The sequence below is a fragment of the Phacochoerus africanus genome, chromosome 2 (assembly GCF_016906955.1).
Source record: "Phacochoerus africanus isolate WHEZ1 chromosome 2, ROS_Pafr_v1, whole genome shotgun sequence".
Taxonomy (NCBI): Eukaryota; Metazoa; Chordata; class Mammalia; order Artiodactyla; family Suidae; genus Phacochoerus; species Phacochoerus africanus.
In genome coordinates, this window is record NC_062545.1 from 102,593,341 (window position 1) to 102,615,558 (window position 22,218).

Genomic DNA, 22,218 nt, shown 5'->3' on the forward strand with positions numbered 1-22,218 from the left:
ATTTAATCACGATCTCCTTTAGTTCTTTGAACATTTATAATGGCTACTTTGAAAGTTTTGTCAGTTAAATCCAAAATCCGATCACTCTCACAGGCAGTTTCTGTCGCCTGCTTTTTTTTCCAATGTGAGGGGGATACTTTCCCGTTTCTTTCCATTTCTTATAATTTTGGGAAGAAACTGCACATTTTAGAAAATATATTGTAGCAACTCTGGGTACTGCTTCCACCTGCAGGACTGTTTATTTGTCTAGTGACTGGATTATTTTAGTGGAGCCTATCCCTCCTTATCCTAGAGTTAAGCCTCTGATATTTCTCCTCAGGACATCCACCTTGGGTCTGCCCACCATCATCCTGGGATGACAGTGGCTTTGGCAGGACTCTCTTTGTCTCTTTCCCTGTCTATAACCAGCTATTAGACTATGACCACTCTATTGTTCTCAATAATGTCCTAGGGCATAAATTACTCCAAAGACTAATCAAATTTGAAATAAATACATATTTATTTTATATTTATAAATATAAATATGTATATAAATATAAATATATTTATTTTATACTTATGTATATAAATATATTTTATTTATTTTTAATTTTATCTATATAAATAAAATGTATGCTTAATTTTATCTATTTATATAAATAAAATATACAATTATATATTATATAATATATAATTACTTTTACTTATATAAAATATGTGTATAATATATAATGTAAATACATAGTTATATTTATTTATTTTATTTATTATATAAATCAATGTTTTATATTTATATAAATATTTTGTATTTCATATTTTAAGATACATATTTATACACACACACACACACACACATATATATATATATATAAAACATATACCTTAGCTCAGTCCACTAAAAAGACTTAGAATAAGCTTAGATATACCAACTCAATATGTGGTAGGCCATGCAGGGAACAGAAGAACATGTTAAATGATACCATGGAGATACAGTCAGCCAAGTCTAGAATTCAGGAAATGCTAGAGGACAAATGACCCAACTTCTTCCACAAGAAAAATGAGGCACAATAAATCGCAAAAGTTTAAAGAAATTTTAGAGACTTATACCAAATGCAAGCGGTTTCTGGATCTTGATTCAAACAAACCAATGACATATGAGGTACTATGGGAATAATTAGGGAAGTGTGAATACTGAGCAGTTATTAGATGACATTAATAAGTAATTGGATGGTATAACAAATTATAGTTAAACAGCATGTGTCATCAGCCTGTAACTTACAGATGCTCTTTGTAAACTGGGTTCCTTCACATGCAGGGTTCCTTCTTGCCCACTGTTCTGCATCTGCAGATACAACCAACCACTGATCATGTAGTACCTAGTAGTGGAAAAAAATTCACCTATAAGTGAACCAACACAGGTCAAAAACCCCTGTTGCTTAAGGGTCAATTGTATATTAAAGAACTAGAACTTTTTCAGGTAAGACAATTATATTGTAATTAAAATTTTTAAGAGAGCTTTAAATTTTTGTATTTTGTATTTTGATTTTCTTTTCTTTTTTTTTGTCTTTTTGCCTTTTCTTGGGCTGCTCCTGCGGCATATGGAGGTTCCCAGGTTAGGGGTTGAATCGCAGCTATAGCCACTGGCCTACACCAGAGCCACAGCAGCGCAGGATCCGAGCCGCATCTGCAACCTACACCACAGCTCACGACAACGCCGGATCGTTAACCCACTGAGCAAGGGCAGGGATCGAACCTGCAACCTCATGTTTCCCAGTCAGATTCGTTAACCACTGTGCCACCACGGGAACTCCTATTTTGATTTTCTGACTTGAACAAACGAGTTTCAAAAAGTTATGAGATGATCAGGAAAACTTGATCAGTGACTGCATATTTGATGATATTAAGGAATTGTCTTTGTATGATATAATATTATGGTTGTATTTTTAAAGTCCTTATCTTTTATATTTCTATACTGAACTGCCCACCATCATTATACAGCAATGAGATTTTAAAAAGAAAAGGATACTTAAACGTTTTCTGAAGTCTTTATGGAAAAAATGATACTATGCCTGGAATTTACTTTAAAATAATCCAGGCTTTTTGTTACTTTTGCAGGGGCAGAGGTTTTAGGTAAAACAAACTGGACCAGAAGTTACTAACTGCTGAAGATGAGTGATGATTATGCCTAAAGGTTCATTAAACATTTTCTTGACTTTTGTGTATGTTAAAAAGTTCCTATAATGTAAAGTTTTAAAAATGAACAAAAAAGCACTATTCAGTACTCTCTAAAGATATAATAATCTCTGAGGAGTTGTAAGAAGCCTTGATGGGGGCGGAGGGGAGAAGAGCAGGAACAAGGCAGGAACCTCTGGAATGGGGAGGTCTATGGAGAGTACTGCTGTAGGGGACCAGCAGCTGAGCTGTGATCAAGACCTTGTGTATTCCTTATCTTCTTGAGCACTTCTTAGCTAAGCAAGTGGCAGAGTAAAGTTCAAGGCCAGGTTTTTAATACATTGTTAAGCCAGACCCCATGTGACAAAATCTACCTTATTTTTCCATGTCCACATTAATCCAAGTCTTAACCATTCTACAAGACCCAACTCAAGTCTTGGCCCCTTCTTAACGTAATGATCTCTCTATTTCCATATTTTTATGACTCCTTTTGGCTTCCTACTTGTTCCCGAATATTGTTAGTGACTTCCTGATACCTCGTTTCCCAACTTCAGTGAATGCTCCTAAAACCAGGGGCCATGACATATTTTATAAATTCTCTCAGGATCAAAAATAATACTATCGGAGTTCCCGTCGTGGCGCAGTGGTTAACGAATCCGACTAGGAACAATGAGGTTGCGGGTTCGGTCCCTGCCCTTGCTCAGTGGGTTGAGGATCCGGCGTTGCTGTGAGCTGTGGTGTAGGTTGCAGACGCGGCTCGGATCCCGCGTTGCTGTGGCTCTGGAGTAGGCCAGTGGCTATGGCTCTGATTCGACCCCTAGCCTGGGAACCTCCATATGCCGCGGGAGTGGCCCAAAGAAATAGTAAAAAAAAAAAAGAAAAAAAAAAAGACCAAAAAAATTTTTTAAAAAATAAATAATAATACTATCCACAAAGTAGCAGCTCAGTTACTACTTGAATAAATAAAAGCTCTGAAGAAGCCCCAAAGTACATGATCTAATGGTTTACTAAGCAAAGCAGCCAGGGCAGGGGGTGGAAGAGTTCTTTGATCCATCTCTCCCGGTAGTTTCAAAAACTACACACACAACAGTCCTTTTTCTATTCCTATTATGAAGCTGCTGAATATTTTACCACCTCCAGCATGTAAGCAAAAAGCACTGCATCTGGCACTGCATAGAAACGTGAAATTCTTAAAGTTGGGATTTCAACCAAATGAGTTTTTTCCCCTCGAGGTTGTAACCACCACATGCAGCTGGGGCCTGGGCTTTTCCTTCACGTGTCCAGCAGGCTATGCTGTACACTAAGAGAATACACCTGCGACGCTTGTGCGAGCACAGTACAGGAGCTGCAGATTTTCAGCAAACATTCTGGTGCATCCCAGGAATAGCAAAGTGGAATCGAGAAAGATTCGGGATCTATAGTAATGCTGCTACGAACTCTGATTCTAAGGCACCGGAAGCTCAAGCTTTTAGATTCAGTGATTAAGAAAGATTCATCTCCACGAAACAACGGGCATTATGCAAAGATATGCAAGAGCAAAGCATCTGGGAAAACACGCCTGTTTGAAAACTTTTACACGGAAAAATAAAAAGCCGAAGAGTACACGGTTCTCATTTGGCGCGCTCTGGTCCTCACGGGTTACCGCCACCATCTTACCCAGAGAGCTGGTACTGGCCAGTGAAGGGGAGGAACCCACTGCGGGATACAGCAGACGCCTGGGGCTAGCACCCAGCCTCCCGGGGCAAATTGGAGCTCTGGCGGGAACCACCGAGCGCGGACCTCCGGTGCGTCCTAGAGCGGCTGCACGCGGACACAGGCGGCGGCGGACTTCCGCCCGCGAGCGTTGCAGCCCCGTGGACGGCTCGGCCTCGCTACGGGCCTGCGCCTCCCTCGGCTTTTGCCGCGGGCTTCGGGCAGTGGGTGAGTGGGGCAAGGCGTGCCGGCGGGGGGCGGGCGGGGGTCTGCGCCGCCGCGGCCTCCCCCGCGTCTGCCGAATTGGCTGAGTGCGCGGGCGGGCGCGCTTCCTACGTACTCGCGGGCTGGGCCCGGAGCGGAGGACTCAGACCCCGGAGCGCAAGGGAGCAAAGATGCGCCTTGTCTACCCCCGAAATCCCCACCCCCACGCCCCGGGCGGGGGCTCCGCGGTCCTGCGCTCCTGCCGCCGCTCATCCCTACTTTGCGAGGTGATGCCAACTTGGAGGAGAGGCAGGGCTGGCTAGCGGACTGAGACCTAGCCTCTGGACCGGACTCGGCCTTGGCCGCTCACTCTATCTCGCGGGCCACGGTTCTTTCATCTCTAAAACGGAGGATGGCAGTATCTGCCCTACGTGCACCACTGAGTGATGGCAGGGTTGGCGCTACCTGCTTGGAAACTCGTTCTCAGTCTGGCAGCCTTTAGAATCACTTGGGCTGCCTTCCAAATGCTGAGCCCCCAGAATCACCAGGTGATATGCAGCCGGGATGGAGAACCACTGACCCAATGTCAAGTGACAGTACTGCGATGATGTGCGGTGTTCTGACCCGGAATGTGCACGTCCTCCAAAATGGATATAGTCATCAGAAAACAGGCGGCTGTTTTTCTTGTTCTGGAAAACAGGGACCAAAATCTAGTTTGGTTACTTGCTTCCTAGTGCTTAGAATGGTGCATGTCACAAAACATGCACCCCTGTTAAATAAATTAATCTCTGATTACTTCCCGACTTAGTGGAAGAGTTTTGATCATTTGGCTTGTTTTTAAACTTTTTATTATGGAAACTTTAAAATATATACGAAAAGAGAATCGTGTATTGAATTCCCAACTCATGATCGATCTTATTTCATCTCTTATCCTCACCCCCACTGGATTATTTTGAAGCAATTCCAAATGTACTATTTCACCCATAAAATGCTTGTGTTTGTTTAGAAAACAGTAACTCCTTCTTAAAACCATTATAAAGTTACAAGAATTTCACATTACCATCTATCCAGTGAACATTTACATTTTCCCAGTTGCTTTTTCCTCCCATTATCAGTTAGTACACATCAGAATTCTGACAAGCTACTCATGGGCTCCTGTCTTTTAATCTCTTTATCACCTCCCTCTTTACTAAATTTTTCCTTGCATTGTACTTGTTGAAGAAGACAAATCATTTGTCCCATAGTGTTTCCCACATACTGTATTTTGCTTTTTCCATGCACATTCCTTTAATAAACTGGTATATAGATTTAAGCCTTTTTCAGATTCAGGTTCTACTTTATGGCAAGAAAACCTAAGTTACTGTGTACTTCATCTCATCAGGAGTTGGATTAGGTCTTGTCTCTGTCGTGTTAAGAACGATCTATCGGAGTTCCCGACGTGGCGCAGTGGTTAACGAATCCGACTAGGAACCATGAGGTTTCGGGTTCGGTCCCTGCCCTTGCTCAGTGGGTTAACGATCCGGCGTTGCCGTGAGCTGTGCTATAGGTTGCAGACGCGGCTCGGATCCCGCGTTGCTGTGGCTCTGGCGTGGGCCAATGGCTACAGCTCCGATTCGACCCCTAGCCTGGGAACCTCCATATGCCGCGGGAGCGGCCCAAGAAATAGCAAAAAAAAAAAAATAATAATAATAAGATCTATCAGTGGACATTTTCTGTACAAATTGTACTGCTGGGTAACTAATTGCCCAAGGAAGTACAGAAGGATGTCAGCTACTACCTGCAGAAGGAATGACAGAATATCACCTTTTTGCAACCCCCAATGAAATAATGGATCCTGGCTATTATCATTAATGGCTGTTAACATCAGAAAAAGAGAGAGAGCCAGACAGCATGTACTTACTGATGGAAGTAACCAATACCACTTATCAAGTATACTTAGATGATGGTGGGTGATATAGATGAAACAAGATTGACCATGAGTCGATAATTATTGAAGCTCAGTGATGGGTGGGAATGCGACAGACAGTTCATTATACTAATCTCTTTGCTTTTGTATGTGTTGGATATGTCTCATGGCAAAGTTTTTATTTTTAAAGATAGACTGGTTGGCCTGTGTGAGTTCAGGTCAGCCTGACCCATCCATTTAGTTCTCCATTAGCCTTTTGCTAGGTGGTTCTCAAAACTGACTGCGTGTTAGACTCATAGGAGAAGAATTTTTTAAATGCTAAAATGCATATCTCACTTGCAGAATTTCCTGTTTAATTGTTCTGGGATGGAGCCCAATGATTTTTATGTTTTAGAAGCTCTCCAGGTGATTCTAATACTCTCCAGGGTTCTGTACCACTGGCCTAGATCTATTATTTGTTACAGATTGCAAAGTGATTAAATTCTGTTATATCTTCTGCACTTATTACCTTATTTTTTTTTTTTTTTGGCCGCTCCTCAGCACTGGCCAGGGATCAGATCTGAGCTACAGCTGAGAACTAAACTGCAGCCATAGCAACACCGAATCCTTAACCCACTGTGCAGGGCTGGGGATGGAACCCACGCGACAACACTCCCCAGACACTGCCTATCCTGTTGTGCCACAGCAGGAGCTCCTACCTTAATTTTTTTTAACTTTCTACATTCTGTTTATTTTCACATTTCTTGCAAACTTCAATTAGAAAGCCACTGTAAATAAACTACTTAATTATCTGAAGAAGTCTTGATCTTGGGAGTGAAAATGTGGAATAAATGGAAAGGACACTAGCAGTAACATAAAGACTTGTCTGTGGGGTGCAGAGATGCACCACCCTCCTGTTGTATGGTTGTGGGGTAAGGTGTGTTTGTGAGGAGCTGACTATATCCCCCAATAGAAAGGAAGATTAGACGATGTATATATAGTTAGAAAAGCATATTTAGGATTATGATACATTTTTTAAAGATCAGTATTAAATTAAAAATAAAATCAAATGCTATTTATTGTAACAAACAATTCAAAGACTTAAATAAAAATTAGTTATCCTCCCCATCACACCATCATTTTAGTCATTCCTGAGATAACCAGTATCAGCAATATGGTGTGTATCCTTCCTCTCCAGACTTTTTCTCTTGCATAATGTAGGGGTTTGGGCATTGTTATTAAAAAGTGACATTATATCATAACCATCTGTAACTTTTCTCATTGTCGTCCCTCCAGGACAAGAATTATAGACCTGACCTAGCTGCAGAATAAATAGTTAATGATATGAATATACAAAAAATATTCAGTTGTTCCTCTGTTAGATATATACATATAGGAGTTCCCGTCGTGGCGCAGTGGTTAACAAATCCGACTAGGAACCATGAGGTTGCGGGTTCGATCCCTGCCCTTGCTCAGTGGGTTGAGGATCCGGCGTTGCCGTGAGCTATGGTGTAGGTTGCAGACGCGGCTCGGATCCCAGTTTGCTGTGGCTCTGGCGTAGGCCGGTGGCTACGGCTCCGATTCGACCCCTAGCCTGGGAACCTTCATATGCCGAGGAAGCGGCCCAAAGAAATGGCAAAAAGACAAAAAAAAAAAAAGATATATACATATATTCATATGTCTTACAAACTTTAAACACCTTAAAAGTACCACAATAAACATTGTACATAGACCTTTTATTTCTATAGGGTAGATTCCCAAAAATGAGATTGCTGGGTTAAATTGTATTGTTGTTGGCAGTGTCATTTTCCCTTGTCCTGGTTAGTACTGGATACTACTAATATTTGCCGGCTGATGTGTGGAAAATGATGCCTCTTTGTTTCTTTAATTTGCATTTCCTCTAACTACTGCTGGACTGAGCACTTTTTCATGCCTATTAACTGTTTGGATTTCTTCTGTGAATTTCCTGTGTATTTTCCCAGTCTTATTTTTCTATTGTATCAATTATTATTTTTGGTTTTGAACGTATTTGCAGAAACCTGTCTAAGGGACATTACTATCACATAGTGTAAAGAGTTTTCTGCAGGTGTTTCTTTGTTTCCTTGACTTAAAGAGTCTTTCAGGGATATATGAAAGTTTTTATGTAGTAAAAATGTCTGTTTTTAAAAATTTGGGGGGGTGGTTTGTGTTTTGCCAGTAAGGGCTTTCTCATCCCCAAAGTTATATACATATTCTCCTAATTGTTTTCTCCCCCACAAGCCTTCATTTTTATTTAATTAATTAATTTATTTATTTATTTTTGCTTTTGAGGGCTGCACCCGCAGCATATGGAGGTTCCCAGGCTAGGGGTCGAAGTAGAGCTACAGCTGCCGGCCTACGCCACAGCCACAGCGGTGCCAGATCTGAGCCACATCTGCAAGCTACACCACAGCTCATGGCAACACTGGATCCTTAACCCACTGAGCAAGGCCAGGGATAGAGCCTGAAACCTCATGGTTCCCAGTTGGATTCATTTCCACTGATCCATGACGGGAACTCCATGTTCTCCTAATTTTTTTAACATATTTTTTTGGAACTTTTACATTTACATTTCTAAACAACATGGAATGTATTTTTATATACAATGCAAAACATGACTCTCGCTTTTTACCTTTTTCTGCAGAGTAGCCTATTATGTCAGTGCTGTTCATTAAATTCGCCATCCTTTTTACACTTTTGCTGTATTTTGACTTCCTTACATATCTAGGTTTATTTCTGGACTAACCCTTCTCTATCACCTCTTTTTTTTAATGCCAGTATATTTGTGCCAGTATTCTTTTTTCATGATGCCTGATTAGTATAGGAAGTGTTAATATCTAGAAAGAAAAGTCACTACTCACTACTTTGTATACTTTGTGTATATGTACTTTTTTTTCATTTTTTTATTACTCAAATGAATTTATCACATCTGTAGTTGTATAATGATCATAACAATCTGATTTCATAGGATTTCCATCCCACAGCCCAAGCACATCCCCCCACCCCCCAAACTGTTTCCTCCGGAGACCATAAGTTTTTCAATGTCTGTGAGTCAGTATCTGTTCTGCAAAGAAGTTCCGTCTGTCCTTTTTTTCAGATTCCACATGTCAGTGAAAGCATTTGATGTTGGTGTCTCATTGTATGGCTGACTTCACTTAGCATGTACATGTACTTTTCATGTATTGACGTGTTTTTTCTTCTATGCGATCTTTGGGTTGCTTATGTTTCAAGATAAATCTCGCTAGAAATCTGATAGAATTTCCATTAAATATGTGTACATTAATTATGAAAAGATAGACATTTCTGTGATATCGAATTTTCCTGTAAAGCTAGCTAACGTGTATCTCTTTTTGGATCTTTCGGGATCTTTCCTGTGAACTTTATTTCTTGTTGTTTTATAAGGCTCTTTTTTTTTCCTCTTGTAACTAAGTTTTTTTTTTTCCCTGATTTTTATTTTTATCTGGTTATTGCTAGGACTGAGAAAAGTTTTTGATTGATTTTCCCCCCATTGATAATGTATTTTTCTAGCTCTCTCAAATTTTCTGTTTTACTAGTTTTTCTTAAAATTATGTTTGTTTTCTTCTGTGCTGTCAGTGTAGATAATCTGGATAATTGGTTTATGCTTCTTTCTTTTCTTTTTTTTTTTTTTTTTTTTTTTTAAGGCTGCACCCTCAGCATATAGAGGTTCCCAGGCTAGGGGTCAAATCGGAGCTCTAGCTGCTGGCCTATGCATGGGCCTATCACTATGGGCACCAGAGATAGCACTTAGCATCATTAAGTTCTTGCCCAGAACCTCCCTAGGGTTGTTTATTGTTTATTGGAAAGACTTGTTTAAAAATGAATAAGCAGAAAGTACAGAGTTCTCACATGCTCACTCCTACCCAACTTCCCCTAATATTAATGTCTTGTGGAGTTCCCTAGTGGCTCAGTGGGTTAAGGGTCTGGCTTTGTTACTGCTGTGGCATGGGTTCAATCCCTGGTCTGGGAAGTTTGGGATGGCACAGATGTGGCCCAAAAAAAAAAAGAGAGAAACCCCAAAAAACATCCTGCGTTAGTGTGGTACTATATTGATGAGCCAATATTGATACATTATAATTAGCTAAGTTTATGGAGTTCCTGTTGTGGCTCAGCAGTTATCAAACCCAGCTAGCTTCCATGAGGACACGGGTTTGATCCCTGGCCTTGTTCAGTGGGTTAAGGATCTGGCATTGCCGTGAGCTATGGTGTAGGTCGTAGACGGAGCTCGGATTCTGCGTTGTTGTGGCTCTGGCGTAGGCCGGCAGCTGCAGTTCTGATTGGATTCCTAGCCTGGGAAACTCCATATGCCGAGGGCACGGCCCTAAAAGACAAAAAAAACACTAAGTTTACATAGGGTTGATTCACTCTTTGTGTTGTCCATTCTGTGGGTTTTGACCAATGTACAGCGACTGAGTGTCTGATTTACTATATCATACAGAATATTTTTGCTGCCCTAAAAATCCCATATGCTCCACCTATTCATCCCTCTGTCCCTTCCCGCAAACCACTATCTTTCTACTATCCTCATAGTTTTGCCTTTTCCAGAATGTCAGATAGTTGGAATTCAACTATAGTTTTTAATTGACTGGGTTTGGCTTTTTAAAAATTGGTTTATTTCTCTGTGTGTGAGCAATCAAACAAGGTTTTTAGTTGACTGAGTTTGGCTTTTTAAAAATTGATTTATTTTTTCTGTTTTTGCTAACTTGTGATTTTACTAATAAAGAATTACTAGGATACATTTATGATGGAGCATGATAATGTGAGAAAAAAGAATGTATTCATGTATGTGTAACTGGGTCACCATGCTGTACAGTAGGAAAAAAAAAATAAAAGGTAAAATAAATTAAAAATATTTAAAAAAAGAATTACTATGATAACAAAGATCTTTCTTTGGATTTCTGTGGAAAATTATTACAGAACAGGAATCCAAAGTGTTCTGAATAACCAAAATATAGGTAACAGTGAAGACACACAAGAACTGATTTTTGGTGATTTTGAACAGTGATGTATGATAATTGATAAGTGATCTTGTTGCAGGGTGAAAGATGTCTATGGATGTGACATTTCTGGGGACAGGTGCAGCATACCCATCGCCAACCCGAGGTGCTTCTGCTCTGGTCCTTCGGTGTGAAGGTGAATGCTGGCTCTTTGACTGTGGGGAGGGAACCCAGACACAGCTTATGAAAAGCCAGCTTAAAGCAGGTGAGTGCGCATTCGGCTATCTCATTAAGGCTGTCTCTTGTTCTGCTTCATTTTCTTGGCTCTTCTTGGGCCTTTTGCCCAGAAACAGCCCTGACAGTTGCATCACATTTCAGTGCTGGGGCCCTGGCAAGACTTGGACGGCACTAAGGCATCTTGCCACACCCACTGGACTAACTTTTCTTCCCTTCCCTTCCCTTTCCTTTCCATTTACTTACTTGCTTTTCATTCTTCCTGTAAATGTTGACAGCAGGGATTCATAAAGACTTAGGGGATGGAAGATGCAGCAGGATACATCAGACATATTAGATATACTTATTTTCAACAGGAAACAGGTGTACATATCATGAGAGGATACACAGGGCGGTAGATGTCCTGGGAAGTGAGGTATTCTTTTCCACTTGAGGTTATCAGGGTTGGCATCTCAGAGAAGGTGACCCTTGAGTCACTGAAGGAAGAGGAAGGGTTCCCTGGGCTAAGGAGGAGAAGGGCCTTCTGGCCAGAAGGAGCAGAGTGGGCCTCGAACCAGGCAGACAAAAGAGTACAGTGTTCACCAGAGCCTTGGCCCAGAGTCAGGCAGACCAGGATTCCAGTCCTGGCTGCGTCTTGGCTTATTACCTTAACAGATCAGCAAACTTCAGCTTTACTTTCCTCATCTCTAAAATGGGGTTAAAAATTCACCTTAGAAGGGGTGTTGTGAGAATTGTATATAATAATCCCTTCTCTGTGTGGCTGTCTCCTTCTCATCAGTTAAATCTTAGCGTAAATGCTATCTCTTCAAAGGTTTTCCTTCTACCTCCGGGGTAAAGCAATAGCTCCCTCACCACAGGCATTTTACTACTTTGTGCTATTTTTATTGACTTGTCAGTATCATCACTATCTAAAATTATGTTATTTAAATAGTTCTTTCTGTGTTCACTGTGCATTTCCCTGTGCAATAAATATAGTGATCACTTATGTACCTAGTAGATGCCTGGTAATATCAGCTCAGTTAATGCATGAATAAGATGTTCAACACTTAGTACACTGCCTCTCATTTGTTAGGTCTTGATAAATGGTAGTTACTGAAATTATTCCTATAACTTGTCACAGTGCATGGCATTTTATGACTAAAGAAAAGCTAGTTCTGGCATCCAAAGATCTCTTAGTCTAGTGGTGGAAATTGGAAACATCATGCAAATAGTCATGGTGTAATGTGATAAGTAAGAATAATGGAGGTGTTTTATAACTACTTTTGAAGCGCAAAAGAGGGGGACAGTAACTGTATCTGAGTGATCAGGAAAAGCATCCCAGAGATGGTAACAGTAGATCTAGGATCTAAGAGATGAATAAAAGTTCCTTTGGGGAGAGAAGTAGAAATGAACAGTCAATGAACAGACAACAAAGTGAGCAACAAGGGAGTTTCCAGGAGAGAAATGACATACTTAGGGAATATTAAGCCTTCCAGAACTTTGAGTACCTGGCTAGGATAGAGGAGAGATAAGAGTACTGAAAAAGAAAAAAAGAGTAAGTGAGAGCCTGGCCATATATCCAGAGAAAACTCTCATTCACAAAGATACATGCAGGAGTTCCCTGGTGGTACAGTAGGTTAAGGATCAGATGTTGTCACTGCTGTGGCAGGGATTCAATGCCTGGCCCAGCCACAAAAAACAAAACAAAACAAAAAAACGCTATATGTACCCCAGTGTTCATTGCAGCCCTAGGTACAATAGCCAAGACAAGGAAGCAACCTAAATGCCCATCAACAGAGGAATGGATAAAGAAGATGTGGTACATATATACAATGAAATATTACCCAGCCATTAAAAGAATGAAATAGTGCCATGTGCAGCAGTATGAATGGACTAGAGATTATCATACCAAGTGAAGTAAGCCAGAAAGATAACTTGTATGTGGAATCTAAAATATGACACATAAGAATTTATTAATGGAACAGAAACAGACTCACAGACACAGAAAACAAACTTATGGTTACCAAAGAGGAAAGAGAGTGAGGGTGAAGATAAATTAGGACTTTGAGATTAACAGATACAAACTACTATATATAAAATAGGTAAACCAAGGGCCTACTGTATAGCACAGGGAACCATATTCAGGATCCTGTAATACACCATAATGGAAAAGAATATGAAGAAGAATACCTATATATGTATAACCAGATCACTTTGCTGTGCACCAGAAACTACCATAACATTGAAAAATCAACTCTACTACCATTTTTTAAATTAATTCAATTAAATAAAAAATGCATGAGTGTATACCAAAAAAAAAAAAAGAAAAAAAAGTGAGGACATGAGGGCAGACTATGGGACATAGACTATGTGGCATATGGAGGTTCCCAGGCTAGGGGTAGAATCGGAGCTACAGCTGCTGGCCTGTGCCACAGCCACAGCAACGCCAGATCCGAGCTGTGTCTGCGACCTACACCACAGCTCACAGCAATGTCAGATCCTTAGCCCACTGGCAAGGCCAGGGATCAAACCCGCAACCTCATGCTTCATTAAAACTTTTTAAGCAGAGGTATGACATGGTCCGATTTGTGTTTTAGGACAGTTTTCCAATGGAAAATATATTGGGAGAGAGAGAATAGCATCAGGAGCCCAGTTCTAAGGCAGTTGCATTCATCTGAGAGAGAGATGAAGAAGTTGAAGCAGGAAGTAGGGATAAGGATAAAGATGAGAGACTCAACCAAAGAGCCCACAGGAGGTGGCATCTGATTGAAAGTCTAAGATGTAAAGAATTGAAGAATTATTACAAGTTATAGGTGATTTCCCAGACCTAGATTGGAAGTTAGAGAAAGAGGTTTTGGAGGAAGAAACTAATGCATATTACTTGGCACGTGTGGCCTTGAGGTATACACAGTTCAGCCCTGTCTTATGTTGGAACCCTGAGGTCAGCAGGTACTATGCTTTACCTCCTTTGGCTCGCACAGGGGTTCCTTCCATGAGAACCTTCGGGTTAGGCACATGCCACAGTGGATGGAGACTGTAATACTTAACATTTTAAAGAATAGGGGTTGAAGTGGAAAGGTGATTAAAATAGAAATAGGCAACTGTTAAGTGTTAAGAGGTCTGGGCAGTTCCCGTCATGGCTCAGTGGTTAATGAATCCGACTAGGAACCATGAAGTTGCGGGTTTGATCCCTGGCCTTGCTCAATGGGTTAAGGATACGGCGTTGCCATGTGATGTAGGTCGCAGACATGGCTTAGATCTGGCGTTGCTGTGGCTGGCGGCTACAACTCTGATTAGACCCCTAGCCTGGGAACCTCCATATGCCACGGGTGTGGCTCTAGAAAAGACAAAAAAAAAAAGAGGTTTTGGTGTAGGGCTAAGTCTTTACTTTTTACTTAGTACCTGTGTCAGTTATCTAATGCTGCAAGCATATTATAAATCTACTAGCTTATTTGCCTTTATCATCTCATAGTTTCTGTGAGTCAGGGAATTTGAGTCTGGCTTCACTAGATTCTCTACTTCAAGATCTCACTAGGCTATAATCCTGCTAATGGCTAGGGTTGTGGTCCCATCAGAGGCTCCACGAGTGGAAGAATCTGTTTCAGGTCTCACTCAGGTTGTTGGCAGAATCCTTGTAGTTGTAGGACTGAGGCTGCCTGCAGCAGCTTAGAGGCCTCCTGTAGTTCCTGGTCATGGGGGGGTTCTGCCTCAAGGTAGCTGGCTTCCTTACTGCTAGCAAGGGAGAAAAGAGACTCAGGAACAAGTCTGCTAGCAAGATGGAGTCTTCTAAATAACATAATCACGTTGCATCTTTGTGCCATACTTTACTGGTTGTAAACAAGTCCCAAGTCCCAACCCCAGTCAAGGGGAAGGAATTATAGTAGATGTGAATGGCAGGAGGCAGGGGCCGTATGTACCATCTTATATATATCTGCCACAATACCTTTCTCTAATCATGTTTTTTAAAACAAACAGTTCATAAAGCTTGACCTTATTAAAATGAAAAGTTTGGAAAAAAATAATAAAATAAAACCTTAAGGGAACTGAATTTTATTGGATTTTTATTGATTTAAGAAAAAAATTCCTGGAGTTCCCTGGTGGCCTAGTGGTTGGGGGATCGTGCGTTATCACTGTTGCGGATTGGGTTCAGTTCCTGGCCCAGGAAATTCCACATGCTGCAGTCGTGGCCAGAAAGAAAAAAGGAAAATAATTTCTGGCCTCAGAAAGAAATGTAATGTGATAGTCCCAGGACATTATCTAAGATGCTGTAGCACTTCAGAAGCCTCAGTCTCAGTCTGGATGCTGCACCCTCAGTACATCTTGGTTTCTCTCAATAACCCAATGCGGACCTATCATTATTGGAGTCATTAAACCCCTTTTAGCTTATACCACCTCCCGGAGTAGTAATATTTTATGGGTTTCATAAGGAAGTGTTTTCTATTTATCTAAAGCTCTTTCAAGTTCCTATGGTCCTAATATGCAAGCATCCAATTAAAAAGTGTAGATTTGCCATATCTTTTTTTTCATAATTTTAAAGAGAGAGCTTAAGCCTCTTGTCCCTCAAAAATGATTATAGAAAGTATTATAAAAGTATAATTTTTTTTAAGATTTTTTGGGCTGCATCTCAGCATAAGGAGGTTCCCAAGCTAGAAGTCGAATCAGCTACAGCTGCCAGCCTACACCACAGCCACAGCAATGCAGGATCCGACCCGTGTCTTTGACCAACGCCACAGCTCACAGCAACACCTGATTCTTAACCCACTGAGCGAGACCAGGGATCAAACCTGCAACCTCATGGTTCCTATTTGGATTTGTCTCGGCTGCGCCCAGAAGGGAACTCCTATAAAAGTATAATTTAAACAATGATTTTAACAAGTACACATGATCATTGTAAAATTTCAAACAAAGCAGAAAAGTATAATTAAGAAAAGCTTAAATCCCCCTCTCTTTAGTGAATTTTCTATGCATGTAGATTTGGTAATGGTATGGGTGTGTGTGTGTGTGTAATTTTGCGTAAATAGAATCAAACTATCCTTGGTGTGACCTGCTTTTTTTCAGCTGAATAGTATATACGAACAATGTATTGCAGACATTTTCCTATGGCCGTAAGTACCACTGCATTATCACTTAGAGGATGCTTAGTATCCCTCTTCTATATGGATGATGTTTCTCCTGGTAACTTTCTTATTCTTAAGTAAAGGAAATTCCTGCATTTTTCTTTCTTCATTTGATAGCTTCCTCTTACCTCTGATAATTGTGGTTGCCATCCCGTTCCCCTCTGAGATCAAGTTTCTTGAAAAATGAAATGTTTGTCTTCCATGAAACTGTGATAACTCTGGGAAGTACCTTTACTTACTTAATTTGTCTTGCTTGCTTTGGGTTTGCACATTGTTTTGGTGTTCAGTTTTGGCTGTGTTTTACAGGAGATAGGGAGAGGCCCAGAGAGTCTGACTTGGCACTTTTGAGGTCATCATGAGACCAGGACTCAACAACTGCTGTAGTTCTTTCGTCTGCCGAGTTCTTAGGTCACACTTGAGGTGTGCATTGGCAGCCCAGACAGCAGGAAAGGGGGAAATGAAAGGGTTCCAGAAGTCAAAAAACAGCAAAAACAAGGACTAAAAAGAGAAAACAAAAAGCATGTTGAGGAAACTTCTAGAAAGACTCCTGGGGATTTTCAAGGTTGAAGATCAGCCTCTGCCCAATCTATTGTTCTCTAGCCACAGCTACCTGGGCTTGGTGTAGCAACGCTGGGAAGACTCGCTTGGAGAACACTGTTACCTAGATGTCACAGGACAAATCCCATTACAACAAACTATTCCTGTTCTTTCATGGTATCAATAAACTGTTCCTGTTCTTTTATGATATCAAATGTTTGAAGTAGGTGGGCCATGAGCTAGGCCTGGAAGCCACTGTTATACTAAAAGTATGTGAATTTTGATTGTTATTTTTGAAAGGTCATGTGGTACATCTCAGAAAAAGGTTGCTGTGGCATCCTGCCACATTCCGGGATTAAGTTCAGTTTACCATTGGCTAAATTGATTATCACTGAAGCCAGGATGCACTGGAGAAGCTGTAGTGTTAGTTCAGACTGAAAGGAAGGGATAGGTCCATGTGCCTTTACAGAGCACCACGGGGGACCTTCCCCTCTGATCTGCTCTCCAGCATCTGGCATCCACTGCTCACCTCCTCCCCACCCAGGTCTTCACCCTACTCCCTTCCTACCTCCCCCTTTTTCCTTCCTCCCTTTCCTGTCCCTCATCCCCCCTTAATTTTTCTCTTTCTCCTTCAGCCTTTCACAGACAAGTAGTCTCTGGCTTGCTTATTAGCTAATCTCTGTCCATTGTGGAGTCCTTAAAAGGCAGTTTTGGGTTCAGGCACCAGTCCAGTTCTTTGGAGCCAGGGGAACATTTGTTTTCCTGAAAGTATGTATTTGCTGTTCTCAGAGGGAGCAGTAGGGGGCAGTTCAACTGCCAGATGATTTTAACACTTGAGGCCTACTATTTTCGTAACCGAATCATTTTGGTACACTTTTTTTTTCTTTTTTTAGTAAGAAGATGTGTAGGAAAATATTCCTAAAACTATAATACTGTGTAATTTGAAGATATTTTATGAAAAAAAAAGTCGTGAAAGAAAGCCTGTCTTTCTTGCTTCTGGAATCATGTAGAAAAAATAAATAAGTTTATGGTGATAAGTAGAACTTCTGAATTTCATTTTATTGCTTTCCATGTAAGTTCTTATGCATATTTCAAGTAGCTTTGTATGGGTTTATTTCTGAAAGATTCCCAAATTTATTTCTCTGCCTCAATCAAAAGGGAGAATTACCAAGATCTTCATCACACATCTTCATGGAGACCATTTCTTTGGCCTTCCTGGCCTCCTCTGCACAATCAGCCTGCAGAGTGGCTCCATGGTCACCAAACAGCCTATCGAAATCTATGGCCCTGCAGGGCTTCGGGACTTTATCTGGCGAACCATGGAACTCTCTCACACAGAGTTGGTCTTCCCCTACGTGGTCCATGAGCTGGTGCCTACAGCGGATCAGTGTCCTACAGAAGAACTAAAAGAATTTGCACACATGAATAAAGTAGACAGCCCTCCCAAAGAGGGACAAGGAAGAACTATCCTGTTAGACTCAGAAGAAAATTCATACCTCCTAGTTGATGACGAACAGTTTGTTGTAAAAGCATTTCGCCTCTTTCATCGAATACCTTCCTTTGGATTTTCAGTCGTGGAGAAGAAACGCCCAGGTAAACTCAATGCACAGAAACTGAAAGATCTCGGTAAGTTTTTTGTTTTTGTTTTTTCCTTTCTCATCAATAGAGTGGTTGTTAAATGAAGCAGCTAGCAGTGTCATAGTAACCTTCCTTTCCTGTCTCCCAGGCTTACCACTGACAATTTCTCCTCTTACTTCCTTTGCCCAAAGTTTGTTTACTAAGAGAAATCCTTAAGGGTCAAAAGATGCAATTCAGGAGTTCCCATTGTGGCATAGCGGAAACACATCCAACTAGGCACCATGAGGTTGCGGGTTCAATCCCTGGCCTCTCTCAGTGGGTTAAGGCTCTGGTGTTGCCGTGAGCTGTGGCGTAGGTTGCAGACGTGGCTTGGATCCTGTGTTGCTTTGTCTGTGATGTAGGCAGCTGTAGCTCTGATTTGACCCCTAGCCTGGGAACTTCCATATGCCAAGGGTGCAGCCCTAAAAAAGCAAAAAAAAAAAAAAGATGCTATTCAGAGCAAAAACCAAGTATATGTTTAACTTCTTGATTCAGCTCCCCAGATGCCCATTCTTGGTCTGTCTTTTCTTCAGCTTACACTGTCTTGGTTAGTGAGGTAGCAGTGGTTGTCTCAGGTCTAGGCTTTTATTTTTTTTTCATGTCATCGTTTTGAATATGTTTTCAGTGATACCTTTGGCCTGAGACTTTTCACCGTAGTTCTTAACCTTGCAACTGCAACCAACTGCTTTCCAGGTTTTCCTTCTCTATTGACTGTACCTATTCAGTCAACTTTGATTAAGTTAATTTGGTGTTTAGAACACTTCCTCAACTAGTGTTATGTACCTGGGTTCATCACACTTGGAAGCAAGCATGCAAAGATTGGCTTAGGGCCCAGCTAATGGTCCATACCTTCTCCAGGCTAGGCCATCATGTGTAGGGGTTTTCAGCATCTATGTCAAAGTAGTGTCCAGGCACATCATTCCTCCAGCAAAACCACCTCCCTTGCCATGACTACAGCAGAGCCTGGGAAAGGGTTTTTTGTGTGTTCTTATCTTTATTTACTCAGTCTCTCAGTCCCTTCTTTCTTTCCCAACTAAAACAAAATGCTGAGTGATGAAGAAAAATGACTTAGGCCAAAGATATTTTTATTGTCTAAAAATTTGTGAAAATATCATTATATTGGAAAACTTTAAACATGATCTATGTTAGAATTAGTTAATACATTCTGTTTGTTTATAGGTATTCTCCAGAGTGATGCTTAGGTGTTATTTTAAATTAATATGGGATTCAAGCCCAGTTTAATAAACAAGGAACTCCCCCTGTCTACAAAGAAGATTGATTATGTATAACTGCCTGAAATCCTCCTAGATCTTGTGATCCAAATGATCCCGTCTAACGATTTTTTTTGTTGTGTTAGTTTGTTGGTACCTTGTCATTTAAATGACTCTTTAATTTTACCCAAAGATGATCTTATTAAATATAGCACTCTCAAAAGCTGTTATTTTCATGCACAGCAGAGAATCAAGATTGTTATCGTGACTGTAATAAGATTTTAGTGGGATTTAAGAGCTTAAACTCATCTGACACTTGTGCTTAGGAAATGTTTTAAGTACTTGGGCATTGCTAATATCCATAGCCAACACTGAACTTTTTCAGATGTATAGATATTCCAGTTTTCCACAAGTAATAAAATATTTATAACAATTATGAAAAGCATTGGATGCCTTTTCCATTTGCTATTTGCTGTGCCGTTGAAACAGACTCTCTTAACAAGTCGTAAATTCCATTCCCATGATGTGATGTTATCTGCCTCCATCATTAGGTGTTCCGCCAGGTCCTGCCTATGGGAAGCTAAAAAATGGAATTTCTGTTGTTCTGGAAAATGGAGTTATAATTTCTCCCCAAGATGTCTTAAAAAAACCTATTGTTGGAAGAAAAATCTGCATTTTGGGTGACTGTTCTGGGGTTGTGGATGATGGAGGAGTGAAGTTGTGCTTTGAAGCAGACCTGCTCATCCATGAAGCGACCTTGGATGACACCCAGATGGACAAAGCAAAGGAGCATGGCCACAGCACACCACAGATGGCAGCAACATTTGCAAAGCTGTGCCAAGCAAAGAGGCTGGTTCTGACTCACTTCAGTCAGAGGTACAAACCAGTTGCCTTGGCTAGAGAAGGAGAAACAGATGGGATTGTAGAACTTAAAAAGCAAGCAGAATCAGTATTAGATCTCCAAGAAGTGACTCTAGCAGAAGATTTTATGGTGATTAGCATTCCGATCAAGAAATGAAACCAGTGTACCTGAATGCATTCTGATGTGTCTGTGAATATGTTACCGAACCAACAGTCAGGTTCATTGTTATTATTGTTGTTACATTGGTCTAAAATTATTTGGGTCCTCATAACCCTAAAAAGGATGGCGCTGCATTGCTGAACTAACTCAGCATTGAGAGGGAGTAAGCTTTTTGATAATAAATCACTTTAAAAAGAAAACAAAACAAAACAAAAAACAGCATCCTTCTTAAAGTCCACATTTGACAGAATGAGACTATTCGGGTATACATCTTGTTTTGTGGCTGCTGTCTCAGATATCAGCCAATATGCCGTGCAGTCCTGGGCTTAGTTCCTGCCCAGCTTTACTGCTGTTGTTGGCAAAATACACAGGGCTTAGCCCTCCTGGCTAAAAATGGTATTTTGGCAGTTTGAATTGAATCTGTTCATGTTACTAACAGAATAGGGAGAGATGTAATGAGACATTGGATATGCAGGATTGAAGCTGGCATGTTAAATCTTGAATTCTTTGCTGGAATACTGAATGCAGGGTCAGGCTGGGTGTTTATCCTTCAATTAATATTTTATTGAACTTTCCAGTTTGCTCTAAACCCGTGGTTCTCAGAGGTGAAACTACTCCATTAGGTGGAGTTTTAAAATTGTGGGGATGCTTCTTGTCAAAACTAGAAGGGTGGTTACTACTGGTATTCTGTCAGTAAGGGCCAAGATGCTAGATCCTACAAAGTTTTGGTCAGTTCTAAACAATGAAGAATTATCTCATCCCAAAATGTATATTGAGGGCCTGTTGAGATACACAGCAAGTTAAAGCTTATACTCTCAGTGTGAATATACTTTTATTAGTGACAAATGAGTTGAACTACTAGGTAAGTCAAATTCTAAAACAAATCCTAAAGATCTAACGAAGTGAATATGTTGGAATCGGAATGTCATATCAAATATTATTTGTCAGAAATGAGCCATGAGCTGCAGCTTATGAATCTGGAGGTAAAATGATATTTCTTCAACTTGACTTTAAGTGACATGTTCCAGAGAACAGTTCTTTGAGCACAGTTTTAATAAATGTTCGTTCTAGAATAACTTTCCTTCTGAGTTGCCTTCCACCTACCTTTTGTCTGCCATGGGGCATCTCTGACTCATTTGCCCACAGTATTTCTCAAAATGTGTTACTTGGAAAGGTAGTCTCATGTACTGATTCATTCAAAAGGATTCCCTAATCAGATCAGTGTGGGAAACTCTGTATGCTGTGTGCCCCTCTGGTAGTGTTCAGTGCCTACTGATGTATTAAAAACAGGATTGCTTCAGTGGTCACACACCAGTCTTTTGTGCCTGAAAGACCTAAGTTAAGAGTCCCATTCTGGGGAGTTCCCATTGTGGTGCAGCAGAAACAAATCTGACTAGTATCCATGAGGATACAGGTTCGATCCCTGGCCTTGCTCAGTGGGTCAGGGATCCGGCATTGCCATGAGCTGTGGTATAAGTTGAAGATGCAGCTCGGATTGCACGTTGCTGTGGCTGTGGCTGTGGTATAGGCTGGCAGCTGTAGCTCTGATTTGACCCCTAGCCTGGGAACTTCCATATGCTGCAGGTGTGCCCCTAAA

General features: G+C 40.8%; 1 protein-coding gene across 2 annotated transcripts; it reads left to right on the forward strand.

The window, feature by feature from the left end:
* Nucleotides 1–3,885: 3,885 nt before the first annotated feature.
* ELAC1 (elaC ribonuclease Z 1) lies at nt 3,886–21,697 on the forward strand. 2 transcript variants are annotated; one of them, XM_047765169.1, is made up of 4 exons: nt 3,886–4,071; nt 11,006–11,170; nt 18,111–18,398; nt 20,152–21,697. In XM_047765169.1, exons 2-4 carry the CDS (start codon nt 11,014–11,016, stop codon nt 20,616–20,618), a joined length of 912 nt encoding a protein of 303 aa, XP_047621125.1. In that variant the 5' UTR covers nt 3,886–4,071; nt 11,006–11,013; the 3' UTR covers nt 20,619–21,697. The 2 variants fall into 2 exon arrangements, with proteins under 2 accessions (XP_047621125.1, XP_047621117.1); XM_047765161.1 differs by having other exon boundaries at nt 3,897–4,071; nt 17,931–18,398.
* Nucleotides 21,698–22,218: the final 521 nt, after the last annotated feature.